Source organism: Nannospalax galili, unplaced genomic scaffold (genome assembly GCF_000622305.1).
Source record: "Nannospalax galili isolate Female #2095 unplaced genomic scaffold, S.galili_v1.0 scaffold4497, whole genome shotgun sequence".
NCBI lineage: Eukaryota > Metazoa > Chordata > Mammalia > Rodentia > Spalacidae > Nannospalax > Nannospalax galili.
The window spans coordinates 4521-19440 of NW_008339242.1; the positions used below are offsets into that span (position 1 = coordinate 4521).

The 14920-nt window shown below is 38.6% G+C and overlaps 1 protein-coding gene across 1 annotated transcript; it reads right to left on the minus strand.

Annotated features, from left to right (window-relative positions):
- Nucleotides 1–11002: 11002 nt before the first annotated feature.
- On the minus strand, nt 11003–11965 carry LOC103734768 (olfactory receptor 14J1-like). Its single transcript, XM_008833840.1, has one exon. It carries the CDS (start codon nt 11963–11965, stop codon nt 11003–11005), a length of 963 nt encoding a protein of 320 aa, XP_008832062.1.
- Nucleotides 11966–14920: the final 2955 nt, after the last annotated feature.

A 14920-nucleotide genomic window follows, 5' to 3' on the forward strand; every position in this document is an offset into this window, starting at 1 on the left:
GTTCCAGGCCAGCTGGGGATACAGGTAGACCCTGTCTCAAACACACACACACACACACACACACAAAAGCTTTCACACATTAATCTGTAATAGTAGCTCATATCATTCATATCCAAAGACTTTACTGAATATTATGGTGATTTTTCAGTACAACACATGCACTACAGTCAAACCAATAGAAATGTATCAAGATCAGCATTTCTGAATAAAAACACAGTGCATATTCTAATGAATATGTAATTATCTTCAAATATTTATTTGTCTCCAATATTTAAATTTTTAGAAATAATATATAATCTTTATATCATATATTTTTTGTAAATGTGCATACAGAGAAAGAAAAGAACTTTTGTGTCATTACAAGTTTTCAGTATATGGTACCAGTTGAGATTTTTCTCATGAAGGCAACTTCACACTGAGAGACAAGTAAAGCAAAATCATCACAAACAACTGTCAGACCTAGTCATGTGTGTTCATATGCAGATATTTTATACCACCTGCCATTCCAAACCTGTCAGCTAAAAAGCCTCTCTTCACCTCTCCCTGAGGACCCATGTTCTTGTTATTAGAGCTTATCCTTCACCCTATTTCAAAACTGAAGGATCTATGTTACTTTTATCTTCTGTACCTTATGTAATGAATGCCCATAGTTACCCAAGAGAGTCAGACATTTATTTGGTTACAGTTTGAGCCGAGGCACATGCCAGTCATCAGGGTTGTGTTACCTAACAGGATGTCTCTCTGCCTGACTGTGAAAATAACTTCCTAGAGTCTCCTTTTGTATCAGAAGTGTAGATGATCTGAAACAAACCTTTCACCATGCAAAAGAGAATGCTGCTTTTATAGATGATATATATAAAACTTTTACGATGGTCTCAGCATCTGGATCACTTGACAGTTAACATACATACAGGATAAAAACTGTAGTCACATTGAGAATGAAGAGAAAATCTTATTTAAATTATAGGTCCCCTATGATATATTAGAAAAAAATAATTTCACAGAGCACACTATTTCTTAGTGAAATTCATATGCCTTAAATTATTATTGGTATCAAGGAGAAACAATGGTTACTTAAATGAGTGAAGACATTAATAATATTTCCATGATCGCTCTTAGACAAAGTGCGATCTCATTCAATATATTTCTATGAGAGTAGTGGAAGATGCAGTGCTTTTACTCTTGGGGAATGCCTGACTCACGTCATGTGTTAATGAATAATAGAGCACTAATAAGCAAACAGTGTCTAAATATAAATTAATAAAAAGATGTTGACAGAATATGAAAACTAAATTATGTCCTCATTTTCTAATACAGTATGTTCATTAAAATAATGAGTCAACAATAAGTATTACAAAATTTTATTAAAACATCAAATTATTAGTATGTAACGCAAAAGGCAAAGCATAATGTATTATTGCAGATTAGTGAATTTTCTAGTAACTGGGTGGAATCTGATGATGAAATGTGCATTGACTGGGCTGGAGAGATGGCTGAGTGGTTTAGAGCACTTTCTGATCTTCTTGAGGTACCTAAGTTCTATTCCCAGCACCCACATGACAGCTAACAATGATCCTTAACTCCAGTTTCAGAGGATCTGATGCCCTTTTTGGATGTCTGTGAGCATTGAAGGACATGGGTACACTTACAAACATGCAGCCAAAACACTCATGGTCATAAAATTAAAATAAATTAATAAAACCTAAATATGAGAAAATATTGTAAAATTGTATAGTACCTTAATTATCATATGTCTAAAAAGATTTTTAAAGGTAAAATAAGAAAAGTCTTTGCAATCCTAACTCTGTGCTGCTCTAAGTTCTTCACACTATCCTGGCACCTGGAAGCTCAGAAGCGTTCTATGAATGTTTGGGACATGAAATAAGGAAATCTTGTGAGATGTAACAAGGGCACTGATCAGGCATCACTCAAGGTCATATCCAGTGACTCAACACCTTTGAAAAACCATAGACCGAAATAGCAAGTCAGCAGAACATTTTTTCCAAGTGATTCAGTAAACCCACTGTTTAGATTATGGAAGCACAAATTCAATTTTCATCTAATGTGTAAGAGTAAAGTTTAGAAAATAAATACGTGAAGGGGGTGAAATGAGGTGGGGGGAGGTAGAGTAATACAGAGGGAGGAGGAGGGAGGACAGACAAATAATACTAGGAAAAGCCACAGAGAAATAGACTTTATAAGCTTACTTAAAAAACACTTACACACATGGTAATACTACCCCTCCCGAGAGTCAAATATCACCTATCAAAACCCAGTTCCAGTCAAGGAAAACCTTCCTTTAGAGACTTCCTAAACAGTATAGGTGATTGCCCTTGCCCTTGATTACCTCCCAAAACTTGAAAGGAAAACCGTACAGCTGAGGACACCACATTCTTTGGATGTAGGACTTGGTGGAATAGAGCTGGAGTTTACCTGAAAGCCTCCTTTCTGATGACCAGCTCTGCTAGTGTCAGAAGTTGCTATGAAAGTTACAAAGGGAGAAAACTCTTGAGTCCCAACAAGAGATTCTAATAGACTTTGAACACTTATTTTTCTTTGTTTATTTCTCTTATTTTTAATTATTTTATTGAATTTTGAAGAATTTCGTATATTGATTATATTTAGGCCCCGTCCCCTCACTGCCCCCCTTATGTTGCCCCCCACTAGGTTTCATGTACTAAGTTAAATATATTAAGGTGTAGTGAGTCAAATTTGTGACCCCAAATATCCTTTAGTGTGTATCCATCCACAGGAAACCTAGTTAACCTATCTAGTGTCACACCTTTGAAGAAAACTGCTTCTCCCTCTCTCAACACTCTTTATCTGCCAAAGTTCCTCAGCTAAGGTTAGGGGCTCTTAACCACTTCTCCACCCCTGTGTTGGGGGATTTTGTCTGGTTTGTATTTATGAGGTACTTGTGCATGCTGGTACCATTACTGTGAGTTCATGTGAGTAACTTCCTACTGTCTGGAAAATTCTTGTTTTCATGTGGTCCTCCATGACTCTGGCTCTTATATTCTTTTCCCCTCTTTCAAAATGCTTCCTGAGCCTTGGGTGGCAGACATTTGATATAGGTGTCCTACTCAGGGATAAGTACTCTGCAGTCTCATTCTCTGAACTTTGGCCAGTTGTGGCTTTCTGGGTTAATCACCCAGAAGCTTTGTTAGTGAGAGTTAAGAGATGCTCTAATATCCTTTGATATAGGTGTCCTACTCAGGGGGATAAGTACTGCAGTCTCATTCTCTGAACTTTGGCCAGTTGTGGCTTTCTGGGTTAATCACCCAGAAGCTTTGTTAGTGAGAGTTAAGAGATGCTCTAATATTCTTTCTGCCCCTTGTTTCGCTGTTTCCTGAGCCTTAGTTGTGGAGGTTGCATTATGGATGTGTTATTTAGGGCTGGGCATCACACAGACACTTATTCTTGTTTTTGATCAGTTCTAGAAATATGTAATAGTCTCCATCTATTACAAAATGAAGCTTCTTTGATGTGTTGGAAGAGGTACACTTGTATCTAAGGATTTGGAGCTAAAATCAACAAGTGATACCACTTCTGTAGAATGTTAACTGGCAGATATTTATAAAGGTATGCAAAAACAGAACCAACAAAAGTAAAAGAAGTTTGAAAATAAAGTCATTTTGAACAGATATACAAATATCCAGTACTAGCAGTGCTTAGAAGGGTTACATAGTGTAAAAGCTACCTCTACCTGGAAAAAGAGACAGCAACAATTAGCTTCATGACATGGAAGAATTACATAGAAACCTATTATGTATTATTTTAACTTATACTTTCAAAGATTTAGAAGGTTTGCTTTAATAGTCTATAGCATTGACAATCAACATTTTAAATCTTTATAAATTCAAAAGCAGTGTTATTAGAAACTGATTATGTACAAGTAAATCTCATAATAAAATAACAATATTTATTTTGTCAGGGCAAACAGATAGTCACCAGGGTTTGAAATTGCAAGGATGTCCAGATGGAAGATTATTTCTAGATGTCCTCTTAAGTCCATAAGACGCTTAGAAATTTGCATCATACCATACACGTAAAGAAACCTTTTCAAAGAGAGTGGTCAGGATCACCACAGGTGCACCATTATTCACTTTATGCAAATGCCAGTTCATTTTTGAAGTCAGTAGCTAAGGGAACTAAAGAAAAATGTTAGCTAGGTGACAGATGGCATGAAATGATTCCATCATTTTTATCAGCTGTCTTTTTAAAAGAGCAAAGTTACGTGCATCCCTGTGAATGGGAAGAGTTTCCTTGTTCACCCTCCATGACCCACAGTCTCCATGCAAGTGCTGCCATGGGACAGCATTGCATTTCTCTATGGTCAGAGGCATTAACCAAAACTATTCATTCTGAACCAGGGCCAAGGGGAGTTAGGGTCATGCTCTGGTCTTCTGAGCCTATTGCTTGGACTATCTATGTCTGCAGCTGAAGTTACTATCTTTCCTTTAGCCATACCTGGCTTCAGCAGAAGCCTTGTGGTAATTAGTAGAACTCACTGCTAACCTTCCATGTGTTAAACTGCTTCCAGTTTCCAAGGTGATTTTGGTCAGTGTGTTTGTCACAGCAACAGAATACAAACTAGGATAGAAATATGTACCAAAGAGTAGGATATTGCTGTGAGTGACCTGACCTTGTTGATTTTGGAAGGGCTGAGGAAATTTTGGAGCTTTGGGCTGGAAATGCCATTGAGAACTTAGAACTTGATGGGCTGCTCTGTGGAAGCTTAGAGGATAAGAATATCAAGAGAAATGAAAAAGATGGTGACATGGCTCATGATATTTCAGAGGGACACAAAACCTTTGGTGGCTGTTCATGTGAAGTTTTGAATTAAGAATCTGTGATCATCTGGGACTGAAGAATCAGCTGTGATTAATAAGTGATCATCACCACTAAAGTGAAACCTATCTTTTACTGGGACAATCAATACTGATTGGCTGGAGATAAAAAAGATCAATTACGAAAAATAACATTGAGGTGAAATCTTCTAGGACATATTTCCTCAGGGTGAGTACTCAGAAGCTACATTCCAGGGGGCCCAGAGCTGCAACTTGAGCTGGAAGTTATACTTGGTAATGTGTTAAAAGCTCCCATATGGTAATGATTGTGGTATCACGAAAGCTGCATTATTGAAGGGATCATGAGAGAAGCTGAGGGTTGGCACTAAGAGAGATCAGGAGAGGCCACTGGTGAAGGTGCAGCCTCAGTTGCCATGGAGACCCTAGATACCAAGGCTGTGGGGTCACCACCAAAGACAGTGGTACATATAGGATGGAGCCAACCTAACCCTAGGAGATAAGCTCTGGGTGCTGTGGATGGCAGAGCCAGAGAAGTGGAGCTGCTCAGACATTTTGGAGTCAGATCATGAGTGAATCTCAGATGCTGAACATTGAGCTGTTGGGAGTTTGGATTGACTTTGATCTGTTTGTAATTGTACTCTGATACTTCCCTTTGAAAATGGGAAAGTATGTAACTTTGTTTTGATTTTACAGTAGCCCACAGTTAAAAGAGATTAGATGTTAAAAGAGACTGAACTGTTAAATTGTTGAATTTTTATTTTTATTTATTTATTATTCATTTATATATTATGTATATGAGTGCATTACCTGAATGCACATAAATACACCCATGCATGCAATGCTCATAAAGGCCAGAAGAGGGGATCAGATCCCCTGAAACTGGAATTATGAATGTTTGTTTACTACCAATTGGGTACTGGGAAGTGAGTCTCTCCAGTTCTCTGGAGAAGCAGCTAGTGCTCTTACCGCTGAACCATATCTCCATCCCTATAAAGTGTTTGAAGTTTTTAAAGGCTGTGGGATTTTTTTAATTGTACTGTATTTAATATCATGACAGTAATGTGAGATCTTTAGATAAACAAGAAAGAAAAAGTTTGATTTAGTACTGATGCATTGATGTCTCAAAATGACAAGGGTCAGTTGTACTGATTAGTTTCTGTCAACTTGATGCATACTAGAGTCACCCGGGGAAAAGGAACCTCAACTGTGGAATTTCCTCCATTAGACTGACCTGTGGCCAAGACTGTGAGGCATTTTGTTCATTGTTAATTGATGTAGGAGGGCACAGCCCTCTGTGCAGTACCATAACTAGGCAGGTGTGCTTGGGGCTGTAAGAAAAGAAGCTGATCAAGCCATGGGGAGCAGCATTCCTCATGTCTGCTTCAGTTCCTGCCTTGGCTTCCCTTAATGATTCATTATACCCTGTGTGATGGTTTGGATTAGAGGTGACCCCATAGGCTCAAGTATTTGAACACCTGGTCAGTAGGCATCACAGTTTGGGGAATGTCATGGAATCTTTAGGAGGTGAGTCTTTGCTGGAGGAACTATGACTCTGAGGCGGCTTTGAGAGTTCATCAACCCTTTTCTACTTTCAGTCTCTCTCTGCTTCCTGCACATGCTTGGAGACGGGAGCACTAATCTTTATGCTCTGACTGCCTCTTGCCATGTCTCTTCCTTCTATATAAGTTATTCTGGTCTTGGTGATTTATCACAGCCACAAAAAAGGTAACCAGTATAATCTGTAATTGAAATAAATTCTTTCTTCACCAAATTGGTTTTTCCAGTGTTTTTATCACAGCAATAGAAAGCAAATTAGGACAGAAGGCAAGATGTTGTCAATGGGGAAGCATAACCCTCACCTCAAAGGGGATAAGAGATATGTTATTCTGGAGCAAATAAGAGGGACCATAGGCTGGGAAATAGATTCATGTTACTCCAAGTTCCATGTTCCAATGTAATAACAGTGTCGTGGAGATTTTATGCTAATAAAACAAAGAAACGTCATAAATCAAGACACTTCTCAAATACATTGTTGGAAACATTAAGTAGGTAGATGCAGCAAAAGACAAATGTCAGATATATAGAATTTCAGGTACTATTTGATGACTCTCAACCATTTGGTTGGTGGAAGTTGTTAGTTTGCTAAGTTCATACATTCCAAAAGGTTTTTAATCTGTTGTCACAGTATGTTAAGTCAGAAAGAGTTTTGGGGTTAAAGATGGTACAAGATAACTGGCAAGTAGGCTCTGTAGCCACAATACTCTAAACTCTCCACAATCGCTGACGTTCTAATCAGTTGATCAGCCTTTGTACAATTTTCAACTTTAAGATGCTGTTTTTCTGGCAACTTTTGTTCACACTGTAAATCTCAACATCTGTGGGGAAAATGAAGGAGAGAAGGAAACGAAAAGCATACTCCTCAGGGTGGCATGGAGGTCTGACACATGGTGAACTAACAGCTACATAGCAGGGAGAGAGGCTTTAGAGAAAGATGTTGAAGCCCAAAAGCATGCCTCAGAAACAGACAGAACGAAGAAATAGAGAAGTTATCCTTTCCTGAAAAATTCAGAAAAGTTGACAGTCTTGCAAACCTGAATGTCTGCAGTGTGGTGAGCTACAGTGCTAGGGGCAGGGATTCTCAGAAGGAAAATTACAGCAGCTCATTAAAGAACTAATTATTCTGCCTGTCTCTTTAGCATGTCTTAGGGTGAACCTGACTTCTTAGGGGTGATCCTGTGGCCAGGTGATTGACCTGGCCCAACTGAAGTGTTAGGTCTTCACCCAGGTCAGAAATTCTGGTGTAACAGCTTCAAAAAATAAGCACAGGACCAATTGCTCTTAATATCCTAATGTAACAAACAAATTTTCCAGAGGTTTCTTGCTTGGTTATTTCCAGAAACTCCAGGGACAGAGACTGGATTTTCCTCCATTACTATCTTAAAAGCCATCCTAAGTTAATAAAAGACTAGTCAGGTATAATTCTCCCTCTAGGGTGCCAAGGCAGCCATAAATGAATGCTGAGGGAGGAAGAATTATTTATCTTTAGGGACTAGGTCCCTGAGAGGTTATCTAATCCCAAGAGGACAGCCCTAAATGCAAGTATGCATGAGCACCACTTAGTGGACCCAGTGCATTGTTTGTGTCTATGTATGTGCATATTTATAAATGTATCTATGTATGTGTAACAGTATTAATCAAAGAAGAGGACAAAGAAATTGAGAGAGTATTAGCTGACACAGGAGAAGTTTGTGGGAGACTGGAGGGAATGGAAATAATGCACAGGAATACTAATGTATGAAATTCTCAAAGAAAAATCAAGAACAGAGATTTTAGGCATGGCTATTAAACTAATTAATGGATTAATTTTTCATGCTCCTGATAATTACTTATATTAGTATTTATTTATATGTATAAAATTGCACTTTATACTGGCATGGAGAGATGGCTCAGTAATAAAGAGCACTGACTGCTCTTGCAGAGGACCTGGGTTCAATTCCCAGAACCAACATAGTGGCTATGAACCGTCCTTAACTCCAGTTCCAGGGAAATCCGAAGCCCTCTTCTGACCTCCGTGGCATTGCATGACAAGGGTGCACTCACATACATGCAGGCAATACACTCATACACATAAAATAAAAACAAATATTTTAAAAAACTGGAAAAGTTTGATAAATTCATTATATACTTTTGTTATATCTACTAATTTGTGTTAACATATGGCCTTATAAATACATATAATCATAAATATATATAATGTCAGAGTGTGTTTAAAACATAAGCTAACACTAGCTAGTAGACATTAAATATAGCTATCTATTCTAATAAACTATTATCAATTATTTAAATACATATTGTAACATTAACTATTAGCATAAACCATCAAAATAACATTTAAATACAATGAAACAAAAAGTCTATTTAATGGGTTACTTTTTAATTCTATAAGCCCTTTGTAAATGAGATGGTGTTTATGTTTGTTTCTAAATCAAATTTTCTTTTTCATGTTATAGTAGTTACTGTATTCTCCCAAAGCAGCTGATTAGTATCATTCTTTTCGTTTTCTGTATTTACCTCATTTTTCCATTTTGTGTTTCTCTAGCTGTAAAAATACATGCCAGATAAAGTATTTTGTATGTCAAATTGAAGAAATCAAATGAAAAGAAGTATTCATGTTTTCATAGCTACATAAATCACAGCAGATCTCACCCTTGTTTCTCTTTCTCAAATGATTTGACAAAACCCCAAAAGTCCAGTAGAGCCCCAAACTTTCCTGTCACATGGCCGGTGCCCAACAAAAATCCAAATTTGCTCAAATGTGCTTCCAAATCAACAAGGCCTGTCCTACAAACAGCATTATGGTTAAATGATGGGCCTTGTCCCTTTATGGCATTGGTTGCACTAGAAATCCAGACCTCATTGCTTCAAGGAACCAAGCCATAGTTCCTAAAGCACACAGGTCTCTGAAGGAAAACAGCAAGCTCTAAACAGAGGAGACTTAACCATGACTCCCTGAGGTCATTGACTGCAGGAGTGGTAGAGCAGTGCCCCCATCTGTAGTCCCTGAGATGCGTTCAGGTTCACTCTGCCTCTGAAAACTCTCTCTCTCCTCCACTGAGGCTACTGTGTTTCTAACCTTTAAAATAATAGCCCAAAGAATTAGATAGAAGAACACCCAAAGACAAAGCCAGGCACTAAATGGAAGCCACCTCAAATGGTTGAAAGGAAACCCACTTGTTCAAAAGAGCCCAAAGAAACAGGAAAACAAAGCCTGAGGAGAACGAAATTGGGAAGAAAATCACAAAGACCAGACTTTCTGGAGAATCCAAAACAAAGACAAATACTTCTTTTCCTGATTCACCAAACAGAGGTAAAAATGACTAATGCCTAAAGGGGGAAGACAGGAAGCTCTACCTGGAGTGACATTACTCCAGCAACTGCCAGGAACTTCCATCCTTTCTCTCTACCCAGGGTCAACCTGTGGCAGTCAACAGACACCCCTAAATGTGCCTGTTCCCCATCTTGGTCACCACATTGTTACTGCACTTATGGGACAAGTCTGTGCCCCAATAATTCAGGTTCCACCACCAAGCCTCAACAGGCCAATTAAAGGAGTCAGATTCATAGTGTAATGTTGGGACATGCTGTCCTGGCCTCCCTCTGCAACTTCCCCGCAGTGACCTTTTGGGCCTCGTGGTTCCTCAGTCTCAGAGTTGTTTATCAGCTCATTTTCCGGTATCAGGTACTGAGAACACCATGACCTGGCACTGACCCTGCGGTCATGCAATGGCTCCCCCGCCCCAGTTGGGTCAGCTGCCTTCTGGGATAGGGTATAAAAGCAACCTGGGGCTGAGAAATAAAGGCTTCTTTTGCTACACTAAAAGCGTGATTGTCTCTTCAATCCTGATGTCCTCTGCTCAGAGATCAGCTTCGTGCTGTGCAGAAATAAAGGCTTTTTCTGCTACACTAAAAGCGTGATTGTCTCTTCAATCCTGATGTCCTCCACTCAGAGATCAGCTTTGTGCTGTGCAGGGCATGGCAGTGTAAAGCAGAAAACGGAGATTTATTCAATGTGGGTACAAAGAAGGACAAAGAGATACAGCAACTCCCCCAAGACCGTCTTCCAGGTTCTGACATGGGGTAGGGTTTACATATAAAACCAGAGCTACACCAAACACTGTGAATTCAAGATAGTTATTATAGGTAAACTATGCAGATATGCATATTAATGGTTTGTGAATTTGGGCTAATAAACAAAATTTGTGTATAGAGAAGCAAAAACTGAAATAGTCATTTCAAACTAAATGGTTAAGCTAAAAATTAAGGTATGATCAGTGAGGGAAATCATAGGTAAATGATATTTGTTTTTGCTTGGAATATTGCCCATGCACAGATTTTCAAGACATCTGCTATGGTTGATGGTGTTTCTAAGCATGTACTTGTTTGCATATGTATTGGGAGAGTTAATTTATACTAAGAATACATTACTAGGTTAGAACTGTTTATCTTCCCTTAGTTTGAAAGGACAAAACTGGTTTTACTGATTTGGTAAACAAATCCAGGGAAGAATTTCTATAATGACAATGGGTTTTAGTATACATTATTTTTTTAAGTTTTATTTTTTAATAACATGACAAATTGAAAGGTTCTAATGGCAAAGAAAAACCTTCCTTGAGAATAATATGTGCAGCAACTTATAACAGGATAAATATTATTTTTTGCCCTGTGAATTTTCTACTCAACAGTAACTTCCTTAATGCCCCTTTCATGGCTTCATTCCTCAGACTATAGATAATGGGGTTGAGTATTGGGGGTATTAGTGTATAAAAGATAGATAGGACAAGATCTAATCCAGTTGGAGAGTCTAATGCTGGATTGAGGTATGCACAGGCACTTGTGAACATGAAAAACAAGAAAACAAATAAGTGGGGCAGGCAGGTGGAGAAGACCTTAGACCGACCTTCAGCAGAGGGCATTCTGAGAACTGTGGAGAATATCTGGACATAGGAGAGGGTGATGGCCATGAAGCAGACAAATGCCACCGCAGCAATGAAGGCAATGACTCCAATCACTCTAAGGTAATCATTGGAGCAGGAGAGCTTGAGCAACTGGGGGACATCACAGAAGAACTGGTGGATTATTTTGGCCCTGCAGAATCTCATAGAGAATGTAGTTGCTGTGTACAAGGTTCCTGGGATGCCTCCACTTATCCACACAGCTTTCACAGTCCACCTGCACTTTCTGGGTCCCATGATGACCTCATAGTGCAGTGGGAGGCAGATGGCCACATAGCGGTCATAGGACATCACTGTGAGAATGGCCACCTCGGCACAGGCCAATGATACAAAGAAGAAAACCTGCAGCACACACTGATCATAGGAAATGTATCCATTGCCAGTCAGGGAACTGTGGATAGACTGAGGGACAGTGACAGACAAGGAGGAGAGGTCAAGAAGGGAAAGGTGCTTCAGGAAGTAATACATTGGAGATTGGAGCTGCGGGTCCAGGGTTGTGATGGTGATGATGATGAAGTTACCTGCCAAGCCCAACAGGTACATCACCAAGAAGAGCAAAGCGTATAGGATCTGCAGGTCCCAGTTGTCAGAGAACCCCAGGAGGAGGAAGCCACTCACCATGGTTACATTTGTCACCACCATTTTCTGAATGGAAATAGTGGACCAGTTTGAAAATAAAAGGATGAAATGCAGGAGTAAAACATTACAGAAATTGTCTATGTATCCAACATCACTTATTTCATCAATGTTCAATTCATGTAATTTTTCACCTGTGCCCTTGACGTTGGAGTCCAAACGTGAAGCTCGCATGTGTGTGGCTCAGTTTTACTGGGAAATCAGTTGTTACAGGAAGATGAAAAGGTGATCAAGTCAGTGCTGCTGTCAGAAGAAAAAAATATTCTGTGCCATAAAAATCACTATTAACTATTCATAGGCAAATCCCATTACTCTATTTTAAAGCTGCCAACATGAATAAAGTGAGGGTTTAGGTTACAGTTCTTTGATCACTGGGTGAGTGACCTTTTATAGTACACTGTACTTTAGTAGCTCATGGATTTCCCTTACAGAAAATGGGGTTTTTGAACTTGAAATATGGCTCCCTGTGGACATGTCATATCAGATGCCCTCTTAGCAAATGTGTAGGCATCACAGTGAGATTCTTTTCTTTATGATGGAGTCTATGATCATAATCAGTCATGCAATTGACTGTTCAACTATATTTGCTTTTAATGGGCTTGTGATGGAAACCAAAGAAAAAATCATTGTTGCAAACAAATTCTTAAATATCTGTGAAATTCGTTGTCTAATTGTTTTTGCCTTCAGCATCATGTAGTATATAGAGATATCTTTTCTTCTTTTTTACTTTATTTATTTCTATTTTATGTGAATCAGTGTTTTGCCTGCAGGTACGAAATTTCAGTTGTGCAGTGGCTCTCCTGAAACTGAAGTTACGGAGAGTTGCTAACTGACATGTGGGCACTGGAAATCAAACCCAGGTCCTCTGCAGGAGCAGCTGGTGCTCTTAATTTCTGAGATATCTCTCCAACCCCAAAGAATTTCTATTTTATTTTCTGTTTCTATAATTTGACTTCAGTTGTAGTCATGAAATTCTTGCTGACTATTCACTAAACAAACATCAACACAAACCATTGGAAAGAAAGGAAAAAGTGGTTTTAAATTTAAAGGACAATATTAAAATACACAGCGTATAAGTTGAGAGAGGCTAGAGATTTGCAGCGATCTTTCTGATATGAGAGAAATCAGACATCACTCATGATCCACCATTTGATGGAATCAACCAAGTGTTCTCCTCTCTCCAAAATACTCCTTGGAATATGAGGTCAATGGGTGTTTACCAGTGACTGTCATCTTCCTCTGCATGTTCCTGTCTGTGACTTTGAGCAGCAGTTGTGAAAAATCAGTCTCTGGTGGCACTGTTTAAACTGTAGGTAATCTTTTTACATATCTATTCATATATCAGTGATTCTTCCGTTTAGAAATGGCATCTGGGAGACCACTAACCCTTCAGGGTAGTGCTCTGCTCTATAAATCATAAATTGAGAGTCAATTTTTCATCTAATGTCAGTCTTTCCAGATGCAGATTGAATCTCCTTTCCCACATTTTATTTTGCAAACAATGAACTTGACATCTGAACATTCTGTTCTGTATCCTATCATCTGGCAGAGTTTATTCATTATTGATTAGTATTAAAATGACTGCTAGTGTCAGGGAAGGTGACAGAAGTCTGTAATCAGCACTAGAAAGCTGTGGCAGGAGATCATGAATTCCAGATTATCCCTTGTTACATAGCGAGATCCTTTCGGGGTTGGCGTAGGCAGAAGTGTGTGGAGAAAGGGACTGAGAAACAGTTATGCTGACTAAATGTTTGGTTGTCATTTTAGTAGACACATTTGAAAGCCTCTTGAATCTTACTCTTCTTATTGGAATCATACATTTAGTATTTGTAGATTTCCCTCAAATATATTGAATTTCTTTCCTCAAACTGAAGGATAAATACCTGAACTTAAAACCCTTCTATCTTTCTCCTTCCCTTTCCCAGTCACACACAAAGGCAGACAGGAATTGCCAGCAAAATTTTTCACTCCTGCCCCCATCCCTTCATTCTCTAGACAAGGCAGGGCCTGCAAGCCACTGGCCAGCTCTGGTTCCTTCTCTCTGAAAATTCCTACAGGTGGCTCCATCATGGCCAGCCACTTGGCTATCCTTGGCCCTGCAGAGCTATGAGCTTTTCTCTGCTTTCCCCAGGCCTGCAACCTAGCTCCAGTTTTTGAATTTTGATAACTTTTGCATGATTTATTAACCAGCTTTTAAAATAAACTGTTTTAGGTTTTTACATTGTTTTGACCTGTTTCTAAAAAAAAAAAAAAAACCATTATTTTGGGGTTTGACTTTACATGGTATATTTACTGTTTCTAAAACTATTTTGCATTGTTTTGAAAAATATAGTAATCTCTAAAGAAAACATAAGCTTTTCTACCCTTACGTCTCCAACAATAAAGTCAACCACTTGGTTACTATTATGTATAGATGTAGAATAATTTAAAATCCATATCGAAAAGACAAAGATTATATTCTTAAAACTAACTGTATTTTTATATAATGCTTTGGCAAGCTTGGGATATTTAAAGCTTTCTTTGCTTCACTTACTGTGTGGATGCCTGGAAATGTAACCCTATGATGCTCAGAGATGTTCTGTTACTCTGTGATGTTTGCATTACCCTGAGATATTTTATTACTCTGCACTAAGATCTTGAAGCATCATGATGTTTAGTATTTTCTATATCTGACTATTCATTAAGATGTAAAACTAAAAGAACAAGACATTCACCAAATGGTTTAATGAGGTGCCTTGTCCAATTAGGTCAAGAAAAGTGTAGATCAACCAGTCAGAAATCTAAACTTCTGGAAATGATATCTGATTTTGTAAAATAAAATGGCCATTTGAACAGGTCCTAGTCCAATTAGCATAGATCAAAAGGTGACATATATCCTGAACCAATCTGGCAATCATATTCATTCAAAGCTCCCTAGGCCTGGATGGATGGGGAAGAGTGAGAATTCCTGAGTACAATCTG

Coding starts and splice junctions, on each gene's coding strand:
- LOC103734768 (XM_008833840.1), bottom strand. CDS start 11,965: ATGGTGGTGACAAATGTAACCATGGTGAGTGGCTTCCTCCTCCTGGGG.